Consider the following 25000-nt stretch of genomic DNA (forward strand, 5'->3'; position numbering starts at 1 on the left):
GACCTGCTGGATGAGGAGTGAGTCCAGCCCTAGTCTGGGAAACCTAGCCGCTAACTCCTTCACCCCAAACCACTTTCTTAAGCCTTGGTGTAGAACGTTGAGGGAAGCAAGACAATTCTAAGACCATGCCCATTTTTTAACAGCACAGCATATTTAATGCAGAAATTAATGTTCAACCTGCTGGTTGTTGAGTCAGTAACTGTATCTTTAAACTGAACTTATGTTTGGATTCTAATTTGTTGCAATATAGGAATAGGTCCACAATTCTAATTCTAGACTGACCTTAAGACTCTCTTAAGACCCTCAACTCTCTCAAATAGACCTTTTGGGCAACCAACAAGACTGCTCAAACTAGCTCACTCTATTCTACAGTTACTTGATTTAGCTGTGTTGTAAATTACCTTAAACTTAATGTATTTGCCTAAGGCTAGACATTATTTCTGCTCAGTTCATTTTGCACACTTAAGGAAGCACTCTGTAATTTACCATGATAAGCATGTTAAATTGTGTGTGTGTGTTTGTGTGTGTGTGCTTCTGTGTGTGTGTGTGTGTGTGTGTGTGTGTGTGTGTGTGCGTGTGTGCGTGTGTGCGTGCATGCGTGCGTTTGTGTGTCTGTGTAGTGACAACCAGGAGAAGATGATCTATTTTATGCTTCTGGACCGAAAAGAGCGTTTCCCCAGTCAAGCGGACCAGAACCTTCCGCCCCGCACCGACATTGGTATGAGATGATTTGAAATGACGTTATAAATGACATCTGCATGGTGCTTTATAACACATCATATGTAATCACTGTTATGTTGTATAATGTAATAGTAGTCTAATCAAAAGCGTGTTTTATAGTGTAGTAATTACTGAGGTGATTTTACCCCTGTGTAATCATTGTCATGTCTGCACAGCGATTCTTTATCTGTCTTTAATGTCAGAACAGCATGCCATTAGGCGGCAGCAATAAACAGCATTCATGAACATGTTAACTACTTGTCATAACCACGTATATATTTATGTGTGTGTGTGTGTGTATGTGTGTGTGTCGGCATGTTTTTGTGTATGTATGTTTTATGTGTGTGTGTGTGTGTTGTATGGATGTGTGTGTGTGTCCATGGTATTGTACAGATCCTCCGCGTAAGCGTGTGGACTCCCCCATGTTGACAAGACACAACAAGAGGAGACCGGAGAGGAAGAGCATGGAGGTGCTGACCGTCACTGATGGAGGCTCTCCTGTACCCGTCAGACGAGCCTTAGACCTGTCCAATCACGGGCAGAGGTGAACACCCAAAAACACACACACACAGACACACACACACAGGTTATGCCCCTATGTGCCTTCATGTTCTTCAGTGATAGTGTATGTAAATAACCAGCTTGAGCTGTCCAACCCTGCAAGTTACGTTGAACTCTATGAACAGCTTTGGCTTGCGTGACATTTTGGCGGTAAATGCGTCCTTAAAGATTCCCAGGGAGAACCAAAGCATGAGTGCATTACAGAAGAGGGTGGCCCCTCTGGCTGCACCCCTACTCAACATCAAAAGCTCAAAATCTATTCTCCCTTTCCTCTCTGTCCCAGTCTCTTTCTTTCCTTCTCTCTATCTCTCTTTTTCTTCATTTTTCCAAGTCCCTTTCCCAGCATGTTATGCCCTATATTTTGCTATCAGACACACATTCTTTCTCTCCTCCTTGATGTTGGCAATAATATCCCACAGCAGATCACATTTCGAGGTTAATTCACCATTCTTTTCCTGTGCCTTTCTCTCATACAGCTTCATGGTTCTTCTGTGCCTGCCTCTATGTTCCTCTTTAGGTTTTAGATGAGTGCCAGGTTAGCCTTTTCCCTGGTAGCAGAGACTCACATACATGTCTTTTGGAGCACAATATCCAACTGTGAACATGCTAAGCACCCCTTTTTACTTTGTCTTGGTGCCAGATATGGGTGCAAGTGAAGCACAATTCAGCTATTGCATCCAGTGAGAGAGAGGAAGTCTTATGGTTGAGCATGCCCCCACCCCATTTCTTTTCCCTCCACTGATTGTGTGCTATTATTTCACCATTTTCGGAATGAGGGCTCAAAGTGATTAACTTTGGAATCAGTTAGCATATTTAGTTAATCATGTCACGGTTCAGAAACTAGTATGCCTCGTGTATGTGTTTCTGTGTGCGTGTGTGTGTGTGTGTGTGTGTGCTTGTGTGGTGCATGTACACATGAGTGTGTGTGTGTGTGTGTGTGTGTGTGGGTGTGTGTGTGTGTGTTTGTGTGTGTGTGTGTGTGTGTGTGTGTGTGTGTGTGTGTGTGTGTGTGTGTGTGTGTGTGTGTGTGTGTGTGTATGGACATGCTTTGGATCATGAGCTTACCCTCCACACACACACTGGTCATGATTTACTGTTTTAATTCCCCCCTTTGAGGTAGAGCAGTGAAGGTTCGGACCGTTAAGCTGCCATACATCATTTAAGGCATCCCAGCTCCTTAAGCCTGGACACAAACAGTTGCCGGGGGAATGACTGAGAGAATGAGGATGAGAGATGGAACAAGAGTGAAACGGGGGAAAGTGAAGGAGGGAAAGAGCGACTGAGTAGGCACAGAGGCTCCACATTCATGAGAGGAAAAAAGTGTGTTTGAGTGTATGTGTGTGTGTGCATCTGGGTGTGTTAGAGAAGACCCTCCATTTGCAAGAATGCCTTGTGTGAATGATATGGCTGTCAATCGCAGCCTCTTACTGTGTCGCCTTGTGCTCATCCTTTGTCACCTCCTCTCCTCCCAGAGAATCTCATTGTTCATTGTTTGTTCTCTCTATCTATCTGTCTATCTACCTCTTTCTCTTCTCTTCCCTTCCCACTTTCCGCCTTGTCTTCTCGTTTGTGCCCCCAGGTAGTCCGTTGAGTAACATCTTTGACGTAATTAGGCAGCTTTTTTTCAGGAGAGGGAGCGAAGAGAGAGTGAAAGAGAGAGTGGAGAGATGGAGAAAGAGAGAATAATGAGGGGTAAACCAGAGAGAGAAATATGAAAAGTCAATTAAGCATAAAAGAGAAAGAACACATCAGCATATTCCCCCGTAGCGGCCGACAGCAGTTCTTCTCTGGAGCTTTGTCTGGGTAATACCTGAGGAACACTGAATCTCTCTGAATCAGAGTCTAGTGGTGCTCCAGCTTTGGTCTGCAGCAGAGACAATGTCTTCTTCTATTGCCAGCTTCTAAACAGAAATCTCTGCTCTTTTCAGCCTGTAAAGCCACTCTTTTCAAATGAAACCAATGTGACATTATACGTGTTTGTGTGTGTGTGTGTGTGTGTGTGTTTGTGTATGTGTGTGTGTGTGTGTGTGTGTGTGTGTGTGTGTGTGTGTGTGTGTGTGTGTGTTTGTGTGTTTGTGTATGTGTGTGTGTGTGTGTGTGTGTGTGTGTGTTTGTGTATGTGTGTGTGTGTGTGTGTGTGTGTGTGTGTGTGTGTGTGTGTGTGTGTTTGTGTGTTTGTGTATGTGTGTGTGTGTGTGTGTGTGTGTGTGTGTGTGTGTGTGTGTGTGTGTGTGTGTTTGTGTGTTTGTGTATGTGTGTGTGTGTGTGTGTGTGTGTGTGTGTTTGTGTATGTGTGTGTGTGTTTGTGTATGTGTGTGTGTGTGTGTGTGTGTGTGTGTGTGTGTGTGTGTGTGTGTGTGTGTGTGTGTGTGTGTTTGTGTGTGTGTGGCAGGTCGAGGTCTATCAGTGGTGCATCTTCATGTCTCTCTACCAGCCCTCTCAGCAGTCCAAGGGTAAGTGTGTGCATTCATTTGCTCACTGTTTCTGACGCACTCACTCACTCACTCACTCACTCGCTCACTCGCTCACCGACACTCAGTCGCTGGGCTCTGTTCCAATTCCCACACTATGCCCCATCACGTGCACTTGACCGCCTCTGAAGCACACATCTTGAGTGGAGTGGGGATGGGAGTGTGTGCTCATTCATTCACATTCAGTGCTTCAGTGCTGCTGTCACCACCACCGTGCATGGTCCAGCTGGCTTTAGAGAACAGAGGCTACTGGCTTACCCTTTACCACACTCTTTAAAAGGCTTTTGGTTCTTGTCCCTGTAGTGGAACCCCAAAAGGTTCCTGTTAGAACTGCATGGTTCTTAATGGAACTATATGGTTCCTTAAACTATGCTGTACGAGGCATCTGGCACCATGGAATGTCCCTGTACACAGGTATTCTTCTTGGTATCATACAATGCTCTGTAGAGTACATGGAACAATGTGGAGGCATAAGGTAGAGCTGTTAAAGGAATGCGTTAGTTCCATCAGGACCAAAATGGGGTTATTCCACTGGACTGTAGAAAGAATCTGTATTTGAAGAGTGTGCTGTCCTTCAAGCCTACAGTTCTCCATGGACTGAAAACTTTGTTTTTTTTATAACAACCAACACATTTAGTGCTCAGGGATATAACTAAACTGGAATTTTACAAAATAGAATTATCTTCCAGTTATTAGATAGCAAAGAGCCAAAGCAAATATTGTCATTTTATATTTCTTTCAGTAGGCAAGATGTGTATAAATTAAGTCCAATTGTCTTCTTATGAACTTAAATTAACTTTAACCTCACAGGATGTAGAATAACATGTGTTAGAAAACCACTTTTAGTGTGATGTGTTGGTACCATGGTCAACTGAGGGATTTGGGAAGGGCTTGTTTAGCGTTTATTTTGAATCTTATGTAAACATCCCTAAAGAAGCTTACTGTGCCGCCGTGCTGGAGCAGTTAATACATGGAGGAAAAGCCATAGTTCTCCAAACACATTCACGCATTATTCATACACACACACACACACACACACACACACACACACACACACACACACACACACACACACACACACACACACACACACACACACACACACACACACACACACACACACAAACACACACCCCATACACTCTCTTATACAGCTCCTTCTCACACACAGTTGTCATTGTGACACACACACACACACACAAACACACACCTAGACACTTCAGCACTAACAAACATGCATCCATTTCTCAAATAATCCAATCTCTCTCACACACACACACACACACACACACACACACACACACACACACACACACACACACACATACACACACACACACTAGTTTGCATCAGAGCATTTAGCAGGAATCTGTCACAATGCTCTTCCATCCTGAGCCCCAGCATCTCACTGAAATCTGCCAAGCACTCCACTGAGTCACACTCCACTGGGCTGTGCTAAGTTTGTCGGGATCGCGGCCGTCAAGCTGTACGGCAGTTAGCCATAAACATAACCAGATTTCATCTGAGTCAGGGCTAATGGATACATCTAACAGTCATGTGGAAGAGGGCTGTTTGGTAACTCTGTCAGCTCACTGTACACACACACAGACACACACACACACACACACACACACACACAGACAAACACAGACGCACACGCACACGCACACGCACACGCACACGCACACGCACACGCACACGCACACGCACACGCAAACACAGACACAGACACACACATACACACACAGTAATTCCATGCATTACCCATATTATGTATCCTGTGCCAATATCACAGTGGGTAGAGGTTCTTACAGTGAGAACTACTGAAGGAAACTTCCTTTTCAGTGAAAAACATGAGAACTCAGAGAATGTGGGTCATCAAACTTTATTTTAGGACGTATGACCATTTCATTTCACCAAGACTGTTGGCTCAGGAATTTGGCTTCCCAGTACTTTATTTCCGTTCTTCTTCGTACCCCAAGGGAAGAAAAATGTTGAATCAAGATTAAAGGCTTTAGTAAGTAGCTCCCATTGAATTAGTAACTGCCAACAAACATACTGTATGTAGCCTCATAAAGCTTCAATGCAATGCTTCTTTAGGGAGGAGGTTTCCTGCTTTGGTTTGCTTTTAGGAATGCTTGTTATTTGAAACACCTTTTAGTTCTTTCCTCACAGCCTCCTTGCTTCCGGATTGGCTGGTTTCACTGTTGGCCCGCTCCGACTGGGTGGCTTTGCTAGATGATCTGCACTGATTGGCTGACTCTGCTGTTGGCTGTGCTAATGGCATGTCTTTTTGTTTCTTGTCTTCCTTTCTGCACTCCCACCTTCTGCTGCTTTCTGTGTCACCTGTGTGTCTCGTTTCCGAACATTTCACCCCTCATATGGTGTGTGTGTGTGTGTGTGTGATGGTGCATGCGCTCCCCACTGGTAGCCTGTGCGCCGGTTTTTCGTTCCGCCCCAGTCTCCCGACTTCTGCCAGTCGCCCAACTGCAGCCCCACACACTCCCCGCGTGGAGGGCCCCGGTTTAACGGCATCGCTCCCATGTCCCCACGGACACGCGCCCCCCACGTTGACCCCAAAACGCAGACACTCCCCGCCAAGCCACGCTCGCCCCACAAGCCCCTGCAGACCACACGCTCCAACCCCCTTCCACACACTGGCCCTCCCCCATCCTCCGTCCAGTCCGAACCCTCCACGCCCTGCTCGCCGTACCACCCCCTCCCCTCGCCCATCCTCCACAGCCCGCGGGCGCGGCGCTCCCCCCTCACCGTGCCCCCCAAGCTGGCCATGCCGTTGCCCCTCTCTCCGGTGCGGCTCCACAGGCTGCACCCGGAGCTCACCGCCAAACCTGTGCCCCCCTGCCTCCTGCCCCAGGTGACGCCGCACGGCTCGCCGCGCAACAGCCCGCTGCCCACGCCCAAGGGCACGCCCGTGCACACACCCAAAGAGAGCCCAGCGGGCACACCCAGCCCCACCCCGCCGCCCAGCCCCTCACTGGGCGGGCAGCCCTGGAGGACACGCCTCAACTCCATCAAGAACAGCTTCATGGGATCGCCACGTTTCCACCGCAGGAAAATGCAGGGTAAGGCACATGAAGAGTGTCGTGATACAGTGTGACAGCAAAGTGTCTGTATTAGAGATGGCTGTGCCAAAAATGATCTCCACTCCATCCCAAATCCTGTGTCTGTGTTGCAGGAAATTGCTGCCCTTATACGTTTAAGTGTATAATACCATTAATTATACATTATCCCTCCCTTTCCTAATGATATCATATGATATTGTACTACTCATAAAATGTTAGTGGTTGAGGTTAATGTTTTTTCTGAACCCCTCACATTCTCACACGTGCTTAACTCTGTAGTTCCCACCCAAGAGGATATGTCCAGCCTGACACCAGACTCATCTCCAGAGTGAGTCTCTCTTTATGTTTTATAACTATAAACACACACACACACACACACACACACACACACACACACACACACACACACACACACACAGCCAATCAACACATTGCTTCAGGAGTGTAGCAGGGTAGGGGTGTCATTTGATTGGCTATTCAGCTCAAATATCAATAACCTGTAATAACCATAATCACAGTATTGCTCAGCCTTGCTATACACAATCACAAACTCTTATACTCTAATACATGCACAGTTAAAACTAACAAACCTTTACAGACTCAATATTATCTTACATCATATAAACCAGATGTAAGTGTGTCACTGTCCAATGCCACTGCCCAGATGCTAGTACACACAGCTGAAGAGAGTCTTAAGGCAAGTTAGCAGCCATGCTTACAGTGTTTGTGTTGCTAACCCTCTTCATGGTGTGTTTGTGTGGAGGCACCTTGGTCTGTCTGTCAGACTCCCTCAGCTCCTGCGCTTCGGCACTGCTAAGCGGGAGGGTTCTCAAGTCCGTCATGAATGTTTTATATCTCACTGCTTTTACTCTCAGTGTTCTTTCAGGGCCTTGGATGTGGTGCGTGTGTGTGTGTGTGTGTGTGTGTGTGTGTGTGTGTGTGTGTGTGTTTGTGTGTGTGTGTGTGTGTGTGTGTGTGTGTGTGTGTGTGTGTTAGAATTTGTAACCAGCACTGGGAGTTGACTTTGGATTTTGAAAGGAGGCTTATCTAGATGCCTACAAAACACAAACACACGCACAAATACACAAACACACACACACACACAAACACACACACACACACACACACACACACACACACACACACACAAAAGCACGCACACACGCACACACACACACACACACACAGAAGCACACACACACACACACACACACACACAGAAGCACACACAAACACACACACACACACACACACACACACACACACATGGCAGGCTAGTGGTTTAAAGTATTCCTGTGTTTGTTGTCATCATGAGGAACTAGAACATAGCATTTGCGTGTGGACCTGCGTGTGTATGTTTCCTTGTGCGTGTTTGTGTGTGAGAGCAAATGCTAGTCATCCGTGTTAGCACTGAATCTGCTGATGGAAGCCTGCAAGCCACAGACAGCAGCTAGTGCCATCAGTCAGTGTAAGGAATGGGTTTGCTGCAGCACTAAGCACTCACAGCAGCCTCTGTGCATAGCTCACATACTCCCCCTGTTGGCAGTTTCATATGATTGCACCATTCGTTTGCCTACATTTTGGACAGTATGTGTAGAAAATCTCTTGCTTTTGAAAAAAAGGTTGCAGTCCTTAACATGCCGGTAGAAAAGGGTCAGTGAATAACTGGAGAGGTAGCTCTATTGTTTTGAAATAAACAGCTTCTGCAATGTATTGGTTTGTTCAGCATCATAATTCATTGAAATAGTCTAATTGTATCCCATTAGTGCATATTGTGTTTGAATGTCCAAGTGTTAACAGTGGCTACTGTATATCTGGCTTTCTAAGGCTGGCTAAGAAGTCGTGGTTCGGTAACTTCATCAGCCTGGAGAAGGAGGAGCAGATCTTCGTGGTGATCAGAGACAAGCCCTTGAGCTCCATCAAAGCAGACATCGTTCATGCCTTTCTCTCTGTAAGACTTGCATGCAATCCTCATCACGCTTCTCTCCACTCGTCTTATATTCTTTATACGGCTCTTTGTGCCTCTACACTGGAAATTAGAGATGCCATTCGCTGTTCTGTAGTATCTCAGAATGGATGAATATATTGTTTTGTATATATGATCAGTTCTCTCGAGGATGGGTGGTGTCACGAGAGGGCAGTATGCTTACTGGTCAACAAAGAACAGTTTCTGTTTCAGTTTTTATTTTTGTTTAGGGTAATTTATATGTTGTCTTTATTTGTGTGCACAGAGTGATGTAAATATAGGGTAAGAAAGGACTCTCTCTCTCTCTCTCAGATTCCCAGCCTTAGCCACAGTGTGATCTCTCAGACGAGTTTCCGGGCTGAGTATAAGTCGTCGGCGGGGCCTGCCGTGTTCCAGAAGCCGGTGAAGTTCCAGGTGGACATCACCTACTCCGAGAGTGGCAGCGCCCAGAAGGAGAACGGCATCTACTCCGTCACCTTCACCCTGATCTCAGGTGCTTAGGATAGGCTGTGTGTGTGTGTGTGTGTGTGTGTGTGTGTGTGTGTGTGTGTGTGTGTGTGTGTGTGTGTGTGTGTGTGTGTGTTATCTGAATTATAACTGACCTTTTTGATATTACAGGTACAGGTCTTGCTTTATGCATCAGTATTTCAGCACTAATGAGACCACCAGCTTTGTATTTAAAGAGGTTGAAGGGTTGTCTTGACGTTATTATTGAGCCCATTGTGTATGTGTGTGTGTGTGTGTGTGTGTGTGTGTGTGTGTTTGTGTGTGTGTGTGTGTGTGTGTGTGTGTGTGTGTGTGTGTGTGTGTGTGTGTGTGTGTGTGTGTGTGTGTATGTGTGTGTGTGTGTGTGTGTGTGTGTGTGTTCAGGTCCGAGCCGGCGTTTTAAGCGGGTGGTTGAGACCATTCAAGCACAGCTATTAAGCAGCCATGACCAACCGGGAGTCCAACAAATCTCTGGTGAGTTTTTTCTCTCTCGCACTCTTAACCTCTCTTTCTCTCCCTACACTTCTCTTTAGGTATCTTTCTGCTCTCTCTTTCTCCTTCTCCTACTCTATCTGCTCTGTCTCTCCCTCTCAACTCTCTTCTTCTGGCTTGCTCACACTTGCATGGCAGCTCCATTGCACAGCTCCTGCAAAAAAAGCACCAGAAAAAAAAGCACGGCAAAAGAACCACGACTCACACCAGCACACGACACCACACCTCAAGTATCCCCAGCCATACACAGTGTGACCTTTGACCGCTGAGAGTGAATTACAACCAGAATCACTACTCACCATTCCTCGACAACATACCACAGTGTAGCCTGCGTCTTCTTTTAAGTAAATCTTGAAACTACTGGATTGGCGCACTGCTTTGATCTGCTGACGTATTAGGCAGTTAAATGTTAAAACACATAGCTTATACTAATATAGCTTATATATGTATTTTTTTTATTCACATCTTTTAATTTTGAAACGCAATGCAACATAACAATGACATAGGTATTAAATGTATTCTACAAATACCATATCCCACAAGGGCACTGTAACAAAACAGAAAACAAACAATCGCAAAAAACACTTTATGTGGCTTATATTAACTTTTGACTTTGTTTTCACTATGATTGTGGTATTGTTTCTTCCAAAGAGTATGTGTGTGTGCGCCAGTGGTCTATGGCCTTTTCAACCAACCAACCAACCAACCAACCAAGAATCAGCTAATTATTCGTCAACGTTAAACTTCATTTAGTTTCTAAATTGTTTTGCTTGAATCCTCTTGTGAATATGTGTCCCATACAGCAGATATTTGAAAGTCCATTCTAGCAGGACAGCTGAGTCTAGGCGAGAGAGAGGTCCCCCTTCCACAAACTTTTCAGTGTTCAGTCATTTCACTGTGCATGCAGTTTGATAATAGCTCCCTCTTCTAGTAAGACCATTGCAAAAACATCCATTTATATACAGTCCCAATAGCACAAGACCCAAAAGCAATTTAAACAAGACTCAGTAGAGGAAATTGTGGACTGAACAGTAGACTGAAGGCATAAAGCATGCACTATCAATGCATCCCATCACTGTGACACAGAGAAAGAAATGAATATTATGTAATCTTAGATGACATCCTGCTCCCGGTAATGTGGCATTTGGAGTCAGTGCTTTCCATTTCTAGATTCAGTCAGTTGCACATCAAGCAAAATGGATACAAAATCAAATGGATTGTTGGAGCTCTTATCAGAAAGTGCATCGCCAGATCTGCCACATCCCCTCATTGCTGAAATCATATCCTTTTTCCTCATGGGTTTTTCAGTTTCTCTCCGGCCCTTTTGCTTTCCCCCTCTCCCTCTCTCTTCATCACTTCCTCTTTCTCTCTGTGTGCCACCCCCTCCACCTTTCCCTTCACTCCCAGCTTTCCCCTGTGTGTCCTGAATGCTATGTGTGCCTGAGTAAGTGAACGGAATGGCTTGGGCAACTTGCACGCTTGCAACACATATGCTGAGCTTCCAGTCGTCTCAAATGTTGTTGTTCTTTGGTGTATATTATGTGTGCAAGACCGTATGGCAATATTGGTGAAATTGTGAAGAGTTCTGTGTCTTAATGTAAGATGGTACACAATATCACAATACATTAGAATCAAACAAACAAACAAACAAACACACACACACACACACCACCAGAAGGTTAACAAGTAGAATAGGTAGTTATCCAGACTACATATATTCAGGTGAACATAGGAAGGTCCTGGGAAGTGAGATAAAGTATTCAAGTACCTGTTAGTCTCCTACGTTCACACCTACAACTTATTTGAGGCTTTCTGAGATAAATATGAATAGAACCATGCTGGATACTCTGGCCTCTGGGGTAAATTACCCTTTGAAGTATCTGATGGGGGTCTGTAATTCTGAGCGTACCTCCCCCCATCCCCTCCCGTTGCCCCAGAACCATCTCGCCGCTCTGAGGGGCAAGCAGGCAGACAGGCCAAGAGTGGTAAGACCCCCCACCCCCACCCTGTGCCCCCACCCAAAAGACTTTAAGCCATCATGAGCTCTGACATCAAACTGTCATAAGCATGTCTCCAGCAGTCTTAGTTACATCTGTCAGACATAATGGGGTTAACTACTATATGAGCCTTTTGCTGCAGGTCCTACATTAAAGCAGAGGACACCGCATAATAATCTGAACCCAAGTGTTCAAGCCTTGAGTAGCCTATGAGCAGAACCTGGTACTGTGCAGACGGTGACCGGGGGCGGGGGTGGGGGGTGCGGGGGTTTGGGGGGGGGGGGGGGTTGTAGCTGGGGGGTGGACTGTCTCCTGACATGCTTATGCCAATCTCATGTTGGATTCATGGTGGTGTCACTTAACTTATTTAGCACACTTTAATGCGAGTGGCACAGAACCTTTCCTGTTGACAGCTTGTTACTCAGTCCAAAGACAGGGACAGACGTATTTAAACACTTGAGCACTTCCCAATGTTGCACACCACTCAAATGACCACCACACTAATTCTCCACTCTGTGTTTGTGTGAATGTGATCTTGTGCCCACAGTTTAATAACCTTCACTATATGTGTCATCGATCCAACAAATGTGTTGTGTGTGTTGCTTGTGTTGGTTATATCTTCCTACCGTGTGAATATGTGTGAGGGTGTGTACTCTCTGTGCATGGATTATTGCCTGTAAGAGCATGTATGGTCCTATGTGTTCACCTGATCACTGTTTAATTCAACCTCAGAATGCCTTACAGGGCCTCTGAAGGGTGGCACTTAACACACAAACACACACACACACACACACACACACACACACACACACCTGCAAACACCTACAAACACACACACACACACACACACACACACACACACACACACACACACACACACACACACACACACACACACACACACACACACACACAAACACACACACACACACACACACACACACACACACACATACACACACATACACACACACACACACACACACACACACACACCTGCCAGTGAGCCTGTATGATTCTGTTATAAAACACTACATAACATTTAATGAGTGGCTTATACCTTATACAGCCACGTCAGCAACCACTGCAATATTTCACAGCAATGTCTTTGAGGACTATTTTCATTGTATGAAAAAGAAGTAAACATGCAGTGGGTATAGTAATGCTATGTAGAGCTGATGGAGTTGTTCTATAACAGAAAGAAAACCCTTCAGAACCTTCAGAAAATGGGTAAATGCAGTGATGAGAGATTTTTTTGCTGGTAACACCCACAAAGACCCTCCATTTATAAGCCTTAGTTGAATGCCACGTGTGAATAACTTGCATGTCAATCACAGCCTCTTAGAGTCAGGCCACTGTGCGTATCATGACTGAGCAGTCAGATTAGCTCGACTGACTAACTCTGACTAACGTGACATTTTCCTGAATGATGTTATGAATATTAGACATTCATGACAGTTCACTCGGTGGACCAGAGGGAAGATGTGGGGTGTTATCAACAGGCTTGTACAGTTGGTTTTTAAAGGTTTCCCAAATCTCTCATTAACTACGCCCGTTCCACTTTGGCATGACAATAGGGAGACTCCACAAGCCACAGCATCTATTTGACCTCATGGCTGTAGTGGACAGGTGTAACTTGATTGGATGTAGTCATTTTGCTGCTATGCCTATGCCTTTAGTCATTTTACAATCTAAGCTGTTTTTCAGCAAAAGTTATGTCAAAAGTTATGCATTACAATGCACATTGTCATTACTTTAGTTTTTAAGTACAAAATTGAAACTTAGAAATTTGAATCTGGAACACGTTAAATGGTATAGCAAATATGTTAAAAGCTATCTTATAAGAAAAAGGCTGAAATAGGCTGAAATAGTTTCAATGGCATCAGAGTGACTTAGCTGTGTTCTTGACTGAGTGTAGCATGTCTGGTGATTTGGGAGTGGCATGGAGTCTCTTGCAGCCTTGTGCTCATCCTTTGTCGCCTCCTCTCCTCCCAGAGAATCTCATTGTTCATTTGTTTGTTTGTTCTCTCTATCTATCTGTCTATCTACCTATTTCTCTTCCCTTCTCTCTCTCTCTCTGTCTTCTCGTTTGTGCCCCCAGGTAGTCCATTGAGTAACTTCTTTGACGTAATTAGTCGGATTTTTTCAGACGAGAAGCACGGTCACGGTCAGGCGCCACGCTCCTCCCCCGGCACACCCAGCAAGCACGGGGCTAATGGCAAGAAGCCTGACCCAGAGCCCTCTGACTCTAAGAGCCAAGCGGGCAAAGACAGGGCCCAATCCCCCTCACCCTCGCCCTCCCCCGCCCCCTCTGGGACACAGGAGCAACCTTAAGAGAGGGAATTTATATTAGAGGACTAACCCTAGATTCCCAAAAGAAAAGAAAAGAAAAGAGTGAAAAGAAAAAGAGAATAAAGAAAAATAAAGATAATAAAGTTAGGAATAACTAGTTGGTTTGATCTACCAACAAAACAGTTTTTTTGTACAATGGAATGTCTAAAATCTGGCGGCAATTTTCTGTTTTAGATGCACAGACACAGTCTAATTTTTCCTCCTCATTTGTTTTTTTGTTTTGTTGTTTTTCATTTCATGTTGTTTTCCTATTTGTCTCCTGCACACAGTTTGGTGATCGCTTGGCTTGTTTTCACTACCAGGAATTATCCAGAAAACGTATTAAAGTTCCACTCCTGCTGTCTCAAGAGGACAATTTGACTTTAAGGCAGGAGGTTCCAGAGGAAATACACCCATCATAATGCTGACACATGTCCCCACACCGACTCTGAGAGAATATACAGTACATCCTATGACACAAAAGTCCCCTCCCAAATGTCCCCATTATGAACAATACCAATGTACCTCACCTTTGTCCCCATAACGCACCATCAGATACTCTCTGCTGTATGTCTCTCAGACTAGATGGTATACTCTCTTCTCTCCTTGCCCGCTGGATTGTGGAGGACAGACGACTGGGAGAAAAGCCTTAAGACAAATATGTTCTTCAAGCACATAGTCTCTCTCTCTCTGTTTCTTCTGTACCCTACATATATGGACATGTGTACTACACACACACACACACACACACACACACACACATTCTCTCACACTCACACACAGACACACACACAGAGACACACACTTGGATGTATTAGGCTACAAGAAGCGAGAGGATGTTAGCACAGACATAGGATAAAGGTGGAGGGTCGGATGGACTCCCACAGGGACGCTGGCAGGATTGTACTCATCGTGTAGTCTCTTTCTGAATGAACCATCAGTACTCCTTCATGGATTTGCTGTAAATGACACGGGATCCTAGTGGCAAAATCTAATTATTGGGTCTATGCCACAGGAATGGGGTGGGCAAAGTAAGACACAAATAAAATATTATGTTGTACAGTCTAGATATGTTTTTTATTGTATAACAAATGTCTAGCTGTGACATGGATCAGACTGTGTATTTATTTTTATTTGTTTTGTTTTGGTCATTGGTGGAAGAAGTAATTTATTTGTCACCTTTGATTGGTGTTATGCATTGATGTTCGATTCTCAGTTTGTTTATTTTTTTCTAATTCTGTATTTAATGTTTTTAATATTTTTGAAGGAAGCATCTGCAGGATTCAGAGAATCATAATTGTGAATATTTTTGTAATTTATTTATTTGGTTTTAATGGTGAATGTCTTGTCTTTCTGTTAATATATATAAATACACACACATTAATTTATTCTATTCTTAGGTATTTATAGGAACAAAACGGGGTAGATAGTTGACAATTTGTCGTGATATCAGGGCATCATTGACCGGAGGTTTTTGGCAAATATTGTCTCCCATACTTATGGTTGAACCGATTAACAGTATGTGATCAAAGACACCTGTTTTTTTTTTCCTTTGTCCAGTTGAGAAGAGCTTGTATTGTATGTTCAATTATTTATGAGTAATTTAAGAATGTAGACTAGCATTTTGGGGAAAGAGGTGACCCACTGATGTCTGTCTCTGATGTCTCTTCTTGTTGGCGTGTGCAGCTGGGGGCTGGAGGGTGTGAGACTGACACCCAAGGAGACTTGCTGTAAATACATATTTGGGAGGGGGGTGGGGGGATGGGGGGTTTCCACATGGCACTTGGTGGCAGGAGACCTGCTCCTGGGTTTGATCTTGTAATGCTGTTTTGCATGTCCGGCGGCCAGCTTTTCTTTGCATGATGTTGTAACCGTTAGATTTCCACAGACCTTGTAATCCCAAAGCTCTCCTCTTTTTTTTTTTCTTAAAGAGAAAAAAGTGTCTCTCATTTTTATTTCTTTTGGTTTGTTTACTTGTTTGTTTGTTTTGTTTCATCTTGCCCTCATTTCTCTGTGATCTATACTTCTCTGTGTTTCCCTCTCTCACTCTCTCTCTCTCTCTTTCTCTCTCTCTTCTGTTCTTGCCTTTCTGTTCCTCCCCGGGCCCCACGTCCTCGTCCACCTCCTCCCTGTGCTCCTGGTGAGATCTCAGCACTCTCCCTAGCCCTGGTGGCTGACGCAGCATGGAGGTGGATCCAGAATAAATAAAGCAATACAGATTGTACAGGCCTCTGTTTAGTGCTTTCATGATCAAACAGACTAACAGGCGCACGGCTTGGGAGGCTAACATCAGCTTTGAGAAATGAACAAAAGAAATGTACTTAGGTGTGTTTGAGAAGGAGAGCGACCGCGCCAGACATGCAGTTATATGTGTTGCATACACATCTCCTGTAATGATAACAAATACTAAATGTCTCCCGTTCCACATATTGAACACAGGTTATTATATTTTATTGAAGACATATATGATTTATGAAGACCCTTCTCCAGATGGAAACTATTTTCTTCAAAAATAGGGAAATAACAAGGAGACTCCACTTTCACTTGCTCAAGGTGACTCCACTTTCACTTGCTCAAGGTGACTCCACTTTCACTTGCTCAAGGTGACTCCACTTTCACTTGCCCAAGGTGACTCCACTTTCACTTGCTCAAGGTGACTCCACTTTCACTTGCTCAAGGTGACTCCACTTTCACTTGCTCAAGGTGACTCCACTTTCACTTGCTCAAGGTGACTCCACTTTCACTTGCTCAAGGTGACTCCACTTTCACTTGCTCAAGGTGACTCCACTTTCACTTGCTCAAGGGGAGCTAGCCCTGAAAAATGATCCTGTTGAGACTGGAAGAATAAGACAAAATGCTTAGCACAACCTGGGAGATTGCTGAATCTACTGTCCGAGTATTTGGGGCATCTAAGACAGAATTTAGAATGTAAATATTGTGACCATTTTAGTGGACACAGACCTGGTACCCAATAATATGAATATTATATACATTATGTCACATTCGTCGTTGAATGAACTCAACATGCTGTTGTCAAAATCCCCAGTAGCCCTGTTAATGACTGGTCGATTGGCCTTATCTTCAGGTTTTCAGGTGAAATAATTCAGTGACAGTCAAATTTAATTCAATGCAGGTAACGTGAACCTAACAAAGTACAACACAAACACTCATCATGCCATTGTGTGAAATGAGTAAATACAATAGCAGGATTCTTTATATGAGGTTTATTAATATACACATTCAGATGCAGTGTGAGTGTTATGGAGAAAACAAACAAAAAAATGTCAGACATCAAACCAATATAATCCAAATTAACATCTTAAAAAAATTCACATTGTTTACTTAATGCGGTAAGTATTAAATAAGTGACATCTATACATTTACTCAATGGATTATATTACATAGCACAACGGCCTCCAGCACTGAATTAAACCTCTTTCTCCCATTGGTTTGCTTCTTGAGGTCCTCCTACACACTAGTGAGTGAGAGATACCCACGTTTTTGATGTGCCTGTATCAGTGCGCCTGCCTCTGTGCGGAAAATATCTGACCACTAGAGAGCACTATTAGCATACCCTTTCGTCTGGGTTCTTCTTAACTGTCTGTGGGCAGGTGAATGGTCCCAAAGCTTACTGGATTCCTTGCTAGCCTGGAGTTAGAAGGAACAGTGAGAGGGATAGCTGCCCTCCACAGGGCCTGAACATCCATTAGCTAATTTTTGGGATGATTTCTAGTCTACCATTTTGAAGGCCTGTGGTTATACAGGGAGGGTGTCTGCACTTTAAGCCTCTAGTAGCTATTATTAGTGTCAGTCTACGCCTCTTCATCTCCCCCCGTTGTCTCTGTCTCAATTCAGTCTCAGCTTATTGATTCCAGTGAGGGGATGAGCTCCTTCTCCCTCATCCTCAGCCCTCGCTGGGCACACAGAGGGAGTTTAACCGGTGGGTCAGCGTGGTCTGCAGGCCCTCCAGGGGTGGGTAGTCCAGCTGTGAGCCTGCTGCGGTTAACCCTGAGGTGGGGTGAAGGAGGCTCTGGAAGTCCCCCATCTCAAGAAAGACTGGCATCCACTGGAGAAAGTAGCTTTCACAGAACACAGCAAGCTTCGTAGCTCCACACAGCTGATAAATAGACAGACACAGAGAGGAGAGAGAGAGTGAGTCAGTCTCAGAGAAGCATTTATCTCATACATTTTTACGAGACAACTTTTCAATACATCAACATATCTATAGATAAAAATGCTTCATACAATATGATATCTGATTGTGATAACAAAAAGAATACACCCAATCCTGAATGTGAAAATACATAAATATGACCCCACAGATTTGAAAAATAAATAGCAGAGAATGGTGGTGTGTGTCTATTTTAATACAATGCATGAGTGTGTGCACCACTTTCCCATGAGTGCAAAATGTGTGTTCTCTCCTCACCCTGGCTTTGAGGTAGAGGCGAACCGCATTTTCCAGCTGAATTCTGTCGGAGCACAGAATCTCACATTGCCTCTTCAGCGCCCCCACCTGGAAAGAGTCAGCCACTGCCAGGAGCTGCACCAAGAGGCATGGAAAAAGACAGTCATTCTCAAAACAGATCCTTAACACCAAAACACTTTGGCAGACTAGTTATAATTCCAGTAAGAATTAAATGTGTGGACCGTAGATCATGGCTTACCTCCAGCAGGTCTGGCATAGGGGACCTGAGACACTCACTTCCACCACAGTACAAGTAGCTCATCATTCTCTACACACACACACACACACACACACACAGAGACAAAGAGTAGGCGGATGAGAGAAAGACAGGGAGCAGGCCAGTGTTCTTTAATATAAAACCTCATTTCCTAGAGTGATCACAACAGCTGTGAGGTCACAGGACACCAAGACATTTTAAATGAAAGCTATACAAGTTATATCAATTCAATGTTCATATTTGATTCCACTCTAGAGTATCAGTTAAGTAATAATGGAACCAGTATGGTACCTATGATAAAGGCTTGGGTGTGTAATATAATATGGCCCTTCAGGCTGTTACCTGGAAGGTGGCGTAAGTGATGTTGGTGATAGGGATGGGTAAATGCTCTACAAGTCCACTAGAGGGCATCGGCCCAAGCAAGGCTCTAAACCTGATCAGGAGAGAGGGGCAGAGTTAGAAAATACGGCTAAACAGAGAGCAGAAAAATATCAATGTGTGTGTGTGTGTGTGTATGTGTGAGTGTGTGTGTGTTTGAGCCTTCTGATCCTTCTATTTCTCACCTCTCTGAGACAGACATGAGCAGAACTCTGTGGGCGTAGAATGGTCGTCCCTCAACCACAAATGTCACGTCAGACATTTCCCTGTTATTCAGGAAGTGAGCATCTGAATAAAACCCATAAAGACAAACAAGACTAATTGTTAAACAACAGAAACACAAAACAGGATCATGGATTCAACGTTAACCAAAATTGACTCTTCATTTAGGTGTTATACTGACAATCTTAGTGTCCTTATAGAACATACATTCCCTGCCTTTTAAGGGGCTGCTGTGGCTCTGACATGACAGCTAAACAGAGATCATTCAAATATCAATGTGTGTGTGTGTGTGTGTGTTTGTGTGTGTGTGTGTGTGTGTGTGTGTGTGTGTGTGTGTGTGTGTGCGCATGTCCGACATTGCAGTGTTATTACCCAGTTGTGCGGAGGGTATGTCACGCGCGGCTAGAATGGGAAGAGGAGGAGCAGAGCCAAAACAGTGGCTAAAGATGGCTGCCAGCTGTCTGATGAGGTCATCATTCTGTGGTGAGAAGGATAGTGGTCTACCTTAACATCTTGGCATTATCCATGTATGATACCGAACAGTTTTTACATATAACATAGTCATTTATTTAGGATCTGCTTAAATTTCAGTTTTATTGATTAGAATATCGAGTTCACAGATCATTGCAATGAGGAATTAAAACCTCAGCAATCCACAAATATAAAGGGTGACGATATCTAAAACGATGTCTCCTTTAAAACTTTACCTGGGTAGTTTTGAAGATGTTAAACATGAGGGGAAGGCCTTCAGAGACCAGGGCCTGGGAGTACTCATCACGCCCGATGGAGGTGAACTCAGACAGGAGGGAGAGTAGCACATCAGTCCTGGACTGCTGGTGGGCACTATGGAGGGACTGCAACCACACGTGCAGCCTCCAAGGCACACCTGGGAGGGAAGAGGAGAAGAGACGAATTATAAAGCTGAAAAAGCATTTGCAAAAAAACTACTGAAAAAGAATGATATAAAGAGGGATGTGTGAAAGACAAGAAAAAAAGAAATGCAGAAGAGGGGAATATAAACTATACATCAAACAATTCCTCTGAAGCACTTTATTTCTTGGGAGTGCTACTGCAATCAGTGATGGGCCACATACCCAGTGTGCGGAGCTCCATGGTGACATCCAGATAGCCGTGCTCTGCGCTGTGGAGGCAGGCCTGCTGCATGGCTCTCATCCTGGCCTTGCAAAGCCGTGGCGGCCCCTGCTGCCTGGAGGTCCGTGCCTGGGGCCCAGACTCCTGCAAGCCCTCGGCCAGGATCTCCTCCAGGGAGAGCACCTCCTCCTGTCGGCCCTCGTGGTGTGAGAGCAGTTTACGCAGCACGTTCCTGCAGGGGAGGAAAAGATGGGGTGTGTTACATGCGTACACACACATCATACATCTCACATGTAAATGTTTCTCTCTCTCTCTCTCTCTTTCACACACACACACATACATGCACACACAAACATACACACACGCACACACATACACACACACACACACACACACATACACACACACATACACACACACATAAACACACACACGCACACACATACACACACACACACACACACACACACACACACACACACACAAACATATGCACTGTACCTGTGTCCATGAGCAGCAGCATGACTGAAGCAGTTCATGTCCTCATACAGTGATGATGTCAGAGCATCCCCACCATGCATCTGGAGCAGAGGATCCGACCCTCGATCCAAGAGCAGACTCACCATCTCATAATTACCTGCAACCATGACAACACACACACACATTGAAAATAATGCACTTCAAGCATAAAGTGCATGGCATGGATTAACGACAGATCAAGCCCGAATCCAGAGTAGAATGTTTTCTAAAATGTCACACTATTGATAAAAGAGGTTCTGTGTGTGTGTGTGTTTGTGAGTGTGTGTGTGTGTGGGGGGTGTGTGTGTGTGTGTGTGTGTGTGTGTGTGTGTGTGCGTGAGAAAGCAAGAGCGAGAGAGAGAGAGGGGTTAGGAGCTGTATGGGGCTGTTGTGTTGGTGAGTGCCTACCTGCTGCAGAGGCCAGCTGAAGGGGCGAGGGTGCCCAGCCCTGATGCCCACCCTTAATGGCAGCGCCCTCCACATCTGCTCCCACATCCAAGAGCAGCTACACACACACACACACACACACATACACACACACACACACACATACACACACACGCAAAGACACATCATACATCACATAGAGTGCAGTGATTTGAGAACAATACATTGAATACATTCATACAGAACACTGCTTAAGCTAAAGATGGGAGTGTTGTTGGGTGAATAATGCCTGCATTCGCCTTGATGCCTGCATTTCACAACTACAGTATCCTGCAAAAATCATGTAATGGTCATATTGTTCTGGTTAAGTCTAAGGTTTAAGGTTGTGCTATGGCATTACCTGAACTACAGACAAGTGCCCATGAAGAACAGCGAATGTCAGAGCCACCCAATCACGCGTGTCGGGATGAACAGAGGGGTGAGAGGACGAGCAGGTTGGAACCTGTGAGGTACAGAGAGATAAGAGAAGAGAAGGAGGGAGAAACAAAGAGAGAGAGAAAAGAGGACACCATCAGTCTTTATTTATCCTGAACTCATGGAAAGGTGTTTTTTTCAGTTTGGTCAGTAAATAACAAGAGCTAACAGGGAGACAGAAGGTGTCCTTACCGCCTCCTCCAGGCTGGCCTCAGCATCAACCAGCATCTGCACCAGGGCCTCATCCCCAGCCACACACGCGTACATCAGAGGAGTCATGCCCTGAGAGAGAGAGAGAGAGAGGGGGGGACAGAGAGAGAGAGAGAGAGAGAGAGATAGAGTGTGAAAGAGAGAGAGATAGAGAAAAAGAGAGATGCATTGTCAGATTCCTGGATATACACTTACACATACACAAGTCTATCCTGTCTAAACCCATTTTCTTCTTCTTTGATTTCCCAACAAATCCTAATGATATATTGACTTATTTTACCCATCTTTTCTTATCCTCCAGCATCCCCCCTTTCTCTCTTTCACACAACAGTTTCAGTGCAAGGTTTTTGCCTGTGTTTGTGTGTATGTGTGTGTGTGTGTGTGTGTGTGTGTGTGTGTGTGTGTGTGTGTGTGTGTGTGTGTGTGTGAGTGAGTGTGTGTGTGTGTTTGCGTGCGCATGTTTGTGTGTGCATTCCTCTGTACCTGGTCGTCCTTAGTATTCACCCCCTCTGGTCCCAGCAGCTGAATGGCCTGTCCAATCAGATCGCTGCGTCCACAGTTGAGCATCCTGAAGCCCATGTCCAGATTGAACTTGTCAGTGGCCGCTCTGGAGTCTAGACGCTTAAAGGAGCTGATACAGCACTCTGGCCTGGGCGAAGAACAGAGGATAAGACAGAAATGGGTAAATAGTGTTCATTACACTGAGTTGAAAGCCAATATTCATAGTTACAAGTGATCAACTAAATGATCTGGACTTTAAGTTGGGTAATTAGAGGATTAAAACCCTAGGTCTGTGCTGTCTAGTAACAGTAGTAGGAATAGTAGTCATAGTTGCTGTTGTTGTTGTGTGTGTGTGTGTTTGTCCTACTCATTTTTACATGTTCAAGTAAAGAGAATCTACTGATTAACTTGGCTGTAAATACTTGCACAGTGTTTGTGTTGTTGTGTGAGACATAATAGGCTCTTTATTACTATTTGGATGCTGTGGTGTTGTAATCAGTATTGGTCATGCCAAATAAATTAATCATCTGTATGTGTGTATGTATTAAAGAGCGTGTGACTGTTTGTGTGTGTAGGAAAGAGAGCGTGTCTATCTGTCTACCTCAGTTGTCTGGGTTCACAGTCTAGTCCTGGTAGCAGTAGTCTGGCGGCCTGTCTGACGTCATCGCTGTCGAGCAGCAGACTCCGCCGATGCTCAGCATGGGCCAGAGACACACGCATCCACTCGCCCAGTGGAGGCAGTAGCACATACTGCCTAAAACACACACACACACACACACACACACAGACACAACAACAACAAAAACAATTAAAGCAAAACAAACAATAATCATTAAAAATGGGAAGACTTGCCAAAGTTGTTACAGTAGCTACTGTACTGCAAATATGGTGTTGACATATAAAACACATCAAATCTTGAAGTCACATGTAATTTGTCTAGTGTGTGTAGCTGTCCCTTTGTGAGTCTATTCACGTGGACATGATCCCTCCATGAATAACACACAGTAACAGGCTTTCACTTATCTTTATTAAGACGGAAACATGCATTTTATTTTAAGCTGTAAACCATGTCTTATAAATGTGTCTATATATCAGTCTTCTGAAAAAAAAGTCTATTGTGGTTTTGAGGGGTGATGGGGGTTGGAATCCCATAGGGCCCATCTGACCTTTGGCCTTGCTGACAGAAAATCTGTCTGCCTAAAACAAGGAGCCTGTTTGAACTACAATATGCACATATCCTACACTCAGTGCTACAGAGGAACATATTGTTACACTGATGAAGAGGACAAAGCACACACACACACACACACACACACACACACACACACACACACACACACACACACACACACACACACACACACTCACACACACACACACACACACACACACACACACACACACAAACACCCACACACACTCACACTCACTCTCACACTTAAGGTCAGAGAGGGTTAACAGTGGCACCAAACAGCAACCCAGCTGAAGTGAGGCATGAGGTTATAATCACTACCAGACCGTACTTCCCCCCACCACCACCACCACCACCACCACACATACATGTATCCTACGGTGTGACACAAATGAACATTAAACTAAAACAATGTTTGATTTCAATCCATTGGTTGAATGGGTTATAATGGTATTCTTGTTGTGAGAAATGTTCCCTAATGTATATGGTTTGGTATTGGTGATATTTGTGATGGTAACATATTGTGAACTTATTGTATATTGTATATTATCATACCTTTCTCGACTGAGGGCCATTCTGGGTGGCTCCAGGTTGGGGTTTTCTAAAGATTCCATCTGTAGGCTGCGCAGGAAGTAATAGAGCGTATGCAGTGCATCAGGTGACCAGGAGACTAGCTGGCGGCGGCCATTTTTGAGAGGGCTGAAACCTTGGCCAGCAGAGGTCTGGACCTGCATGTGGTGCATGGCTCTGGACACCAGATCACCTAGTGGCAAACACACACACACACACACACACACACACACACACACACACACACACACACACACACAAACACAAAGAAAGAGCAACGGAAACAATGTTACAGTGGCCCTAGACTCAAAAGAAATGTCATTTTTTTTGTCAAGATTGTTTAGTTCAATTTCATTCAATTTGAAATAAAAATGTACCAGGAATGTGCTGGCCTCAGCACCATGACACACAATAGTCTCAAATGCTGTTTCCAGTTTCCCAAGAGAGAGCTAGTCCTCCTCTCACTGTAAAAGCTATTTCTACTTCCACGAATGAATAGACTTCCATGAATATCTTTCCTTGTTAGGCTATTAAGAGCGGTTCTCGAGTGATACAAATACAAGCAGTGTCTGTGGATTAGATCTGGGGGCCGGAACACCGCTCTGATGGAGCTGACACAGGAAGAGAGAGAAGCACCAGAGATCCAGCGTCAGGAAGATCCAT

At 44.6% G+C, this 25000-nt stretch overlaps 2 protein-coding genes across 2 annotated transcripts in view; one reads left to right on the forward strand and one right to left on the reverse strand.

Annotated features, from left to right (window-relative positions):
- The window catches only part of LOC308369452 (serine/threonine-protein kinase BRSK2-like), a gene marked incomplete at both ends in the record, with an annotated part of 84044 nt that extends 69934 nt beyond the window's left edge, over positions 1–14110 (forward strand). The window contains 10 exons of the mRNA XM_080843898.1: positions 1–17; positions 621–718; positions 1114–1264; positions 3674–3734; positions 6628–6835; positions 7115–7163; positions 8663–8786; positions 9114–9294; positions 9672–9761; positions 13878–14110. The exon at positions 1–17 is cut by the window's left edge and continues 148 nt beyond it. Coding sequence (XP_080700024.1) covers positions 1–17; positions 621–718; positions 1114–1264; positions 3674–3734; positions 6628–6835; positions 7115–7163; positions 8663–8786; positions 9114–9294; positions 9672–9761; positions 13878–14110 — 1212 coding nt within the window. The remainder of the gene's footprint in view (positions 18–620; positions 719–1113; positions 1265–3673; positions 3735–6627; positions 6836–7114; positions 7164–8662; positions 8787–9113; positions 9295–9671; positions 9762–13877) is intronic.
- Positions 14111–18011: 3901 nt separating this feature from the next.
- LOC308368808 (ankyrin repeat and BTB/POZ domain-containing protein 2-like) overlaps positions 18012–25000 on the reverse strand; it is a gene marked incomplete at both ends in the record, with an annotated part of 21244 nt that continues 14255 nt past the window's right edge. The window contains 15 exons of the mRNA XM_080843071.1: positions 18012–18224; positions 18537–18650; positions 18775–18843; positions 19135–19225; positions 19356–19458; positions 19765–19870; positions 20100–20278; positions 20487–20716; positions 20986–21121; positions 21412–21508; positions 21791–21892; positions 22057–22146; positions 22558–22723; positions 23177–23329; positions 24323–24530. Coding sequence (XP_080699197.1) covers positions 18012–18224; positions 18537–18650; positions 18775–18843; positions 19135–19225; positions 19356–19458; positions 19765–19870; positions 20100–20278; positions 20487–20716; positions 20986–21121; positions 21412–21508; positions 21791–21892; positions 22057–22146; positions 22558–22723; positions 23177–23329; positions 24323–24530 — 2057 coding nt within the window. The remainder of the gene's footprint in view (positions 18225–18536; positions 18651–18774; positions 18844–19134; positions 19226–19355; positions 19459–19764; positions 19871–20099; positions 20279–20486; positions 20717–20985; positions 21122–21411; positions 21509–21790; positions 21893–22056; positions 22147–22557; positions 22724–23176; positions 23330–24322; positions 24531–25000) is intronic.

The sequence above is a fragment of the Sprattus sprattus genome (assembly GCF_963457725.1).
Source record: "Sprattus sprattus genome assembly, chromosome: 8".
Lineage (NCBI taxonomy): Eukaryota > Metazoa > Chordata > Actinopteri > Clupeiformes > Clupeidae > Sprattus > Sprattus sprattus.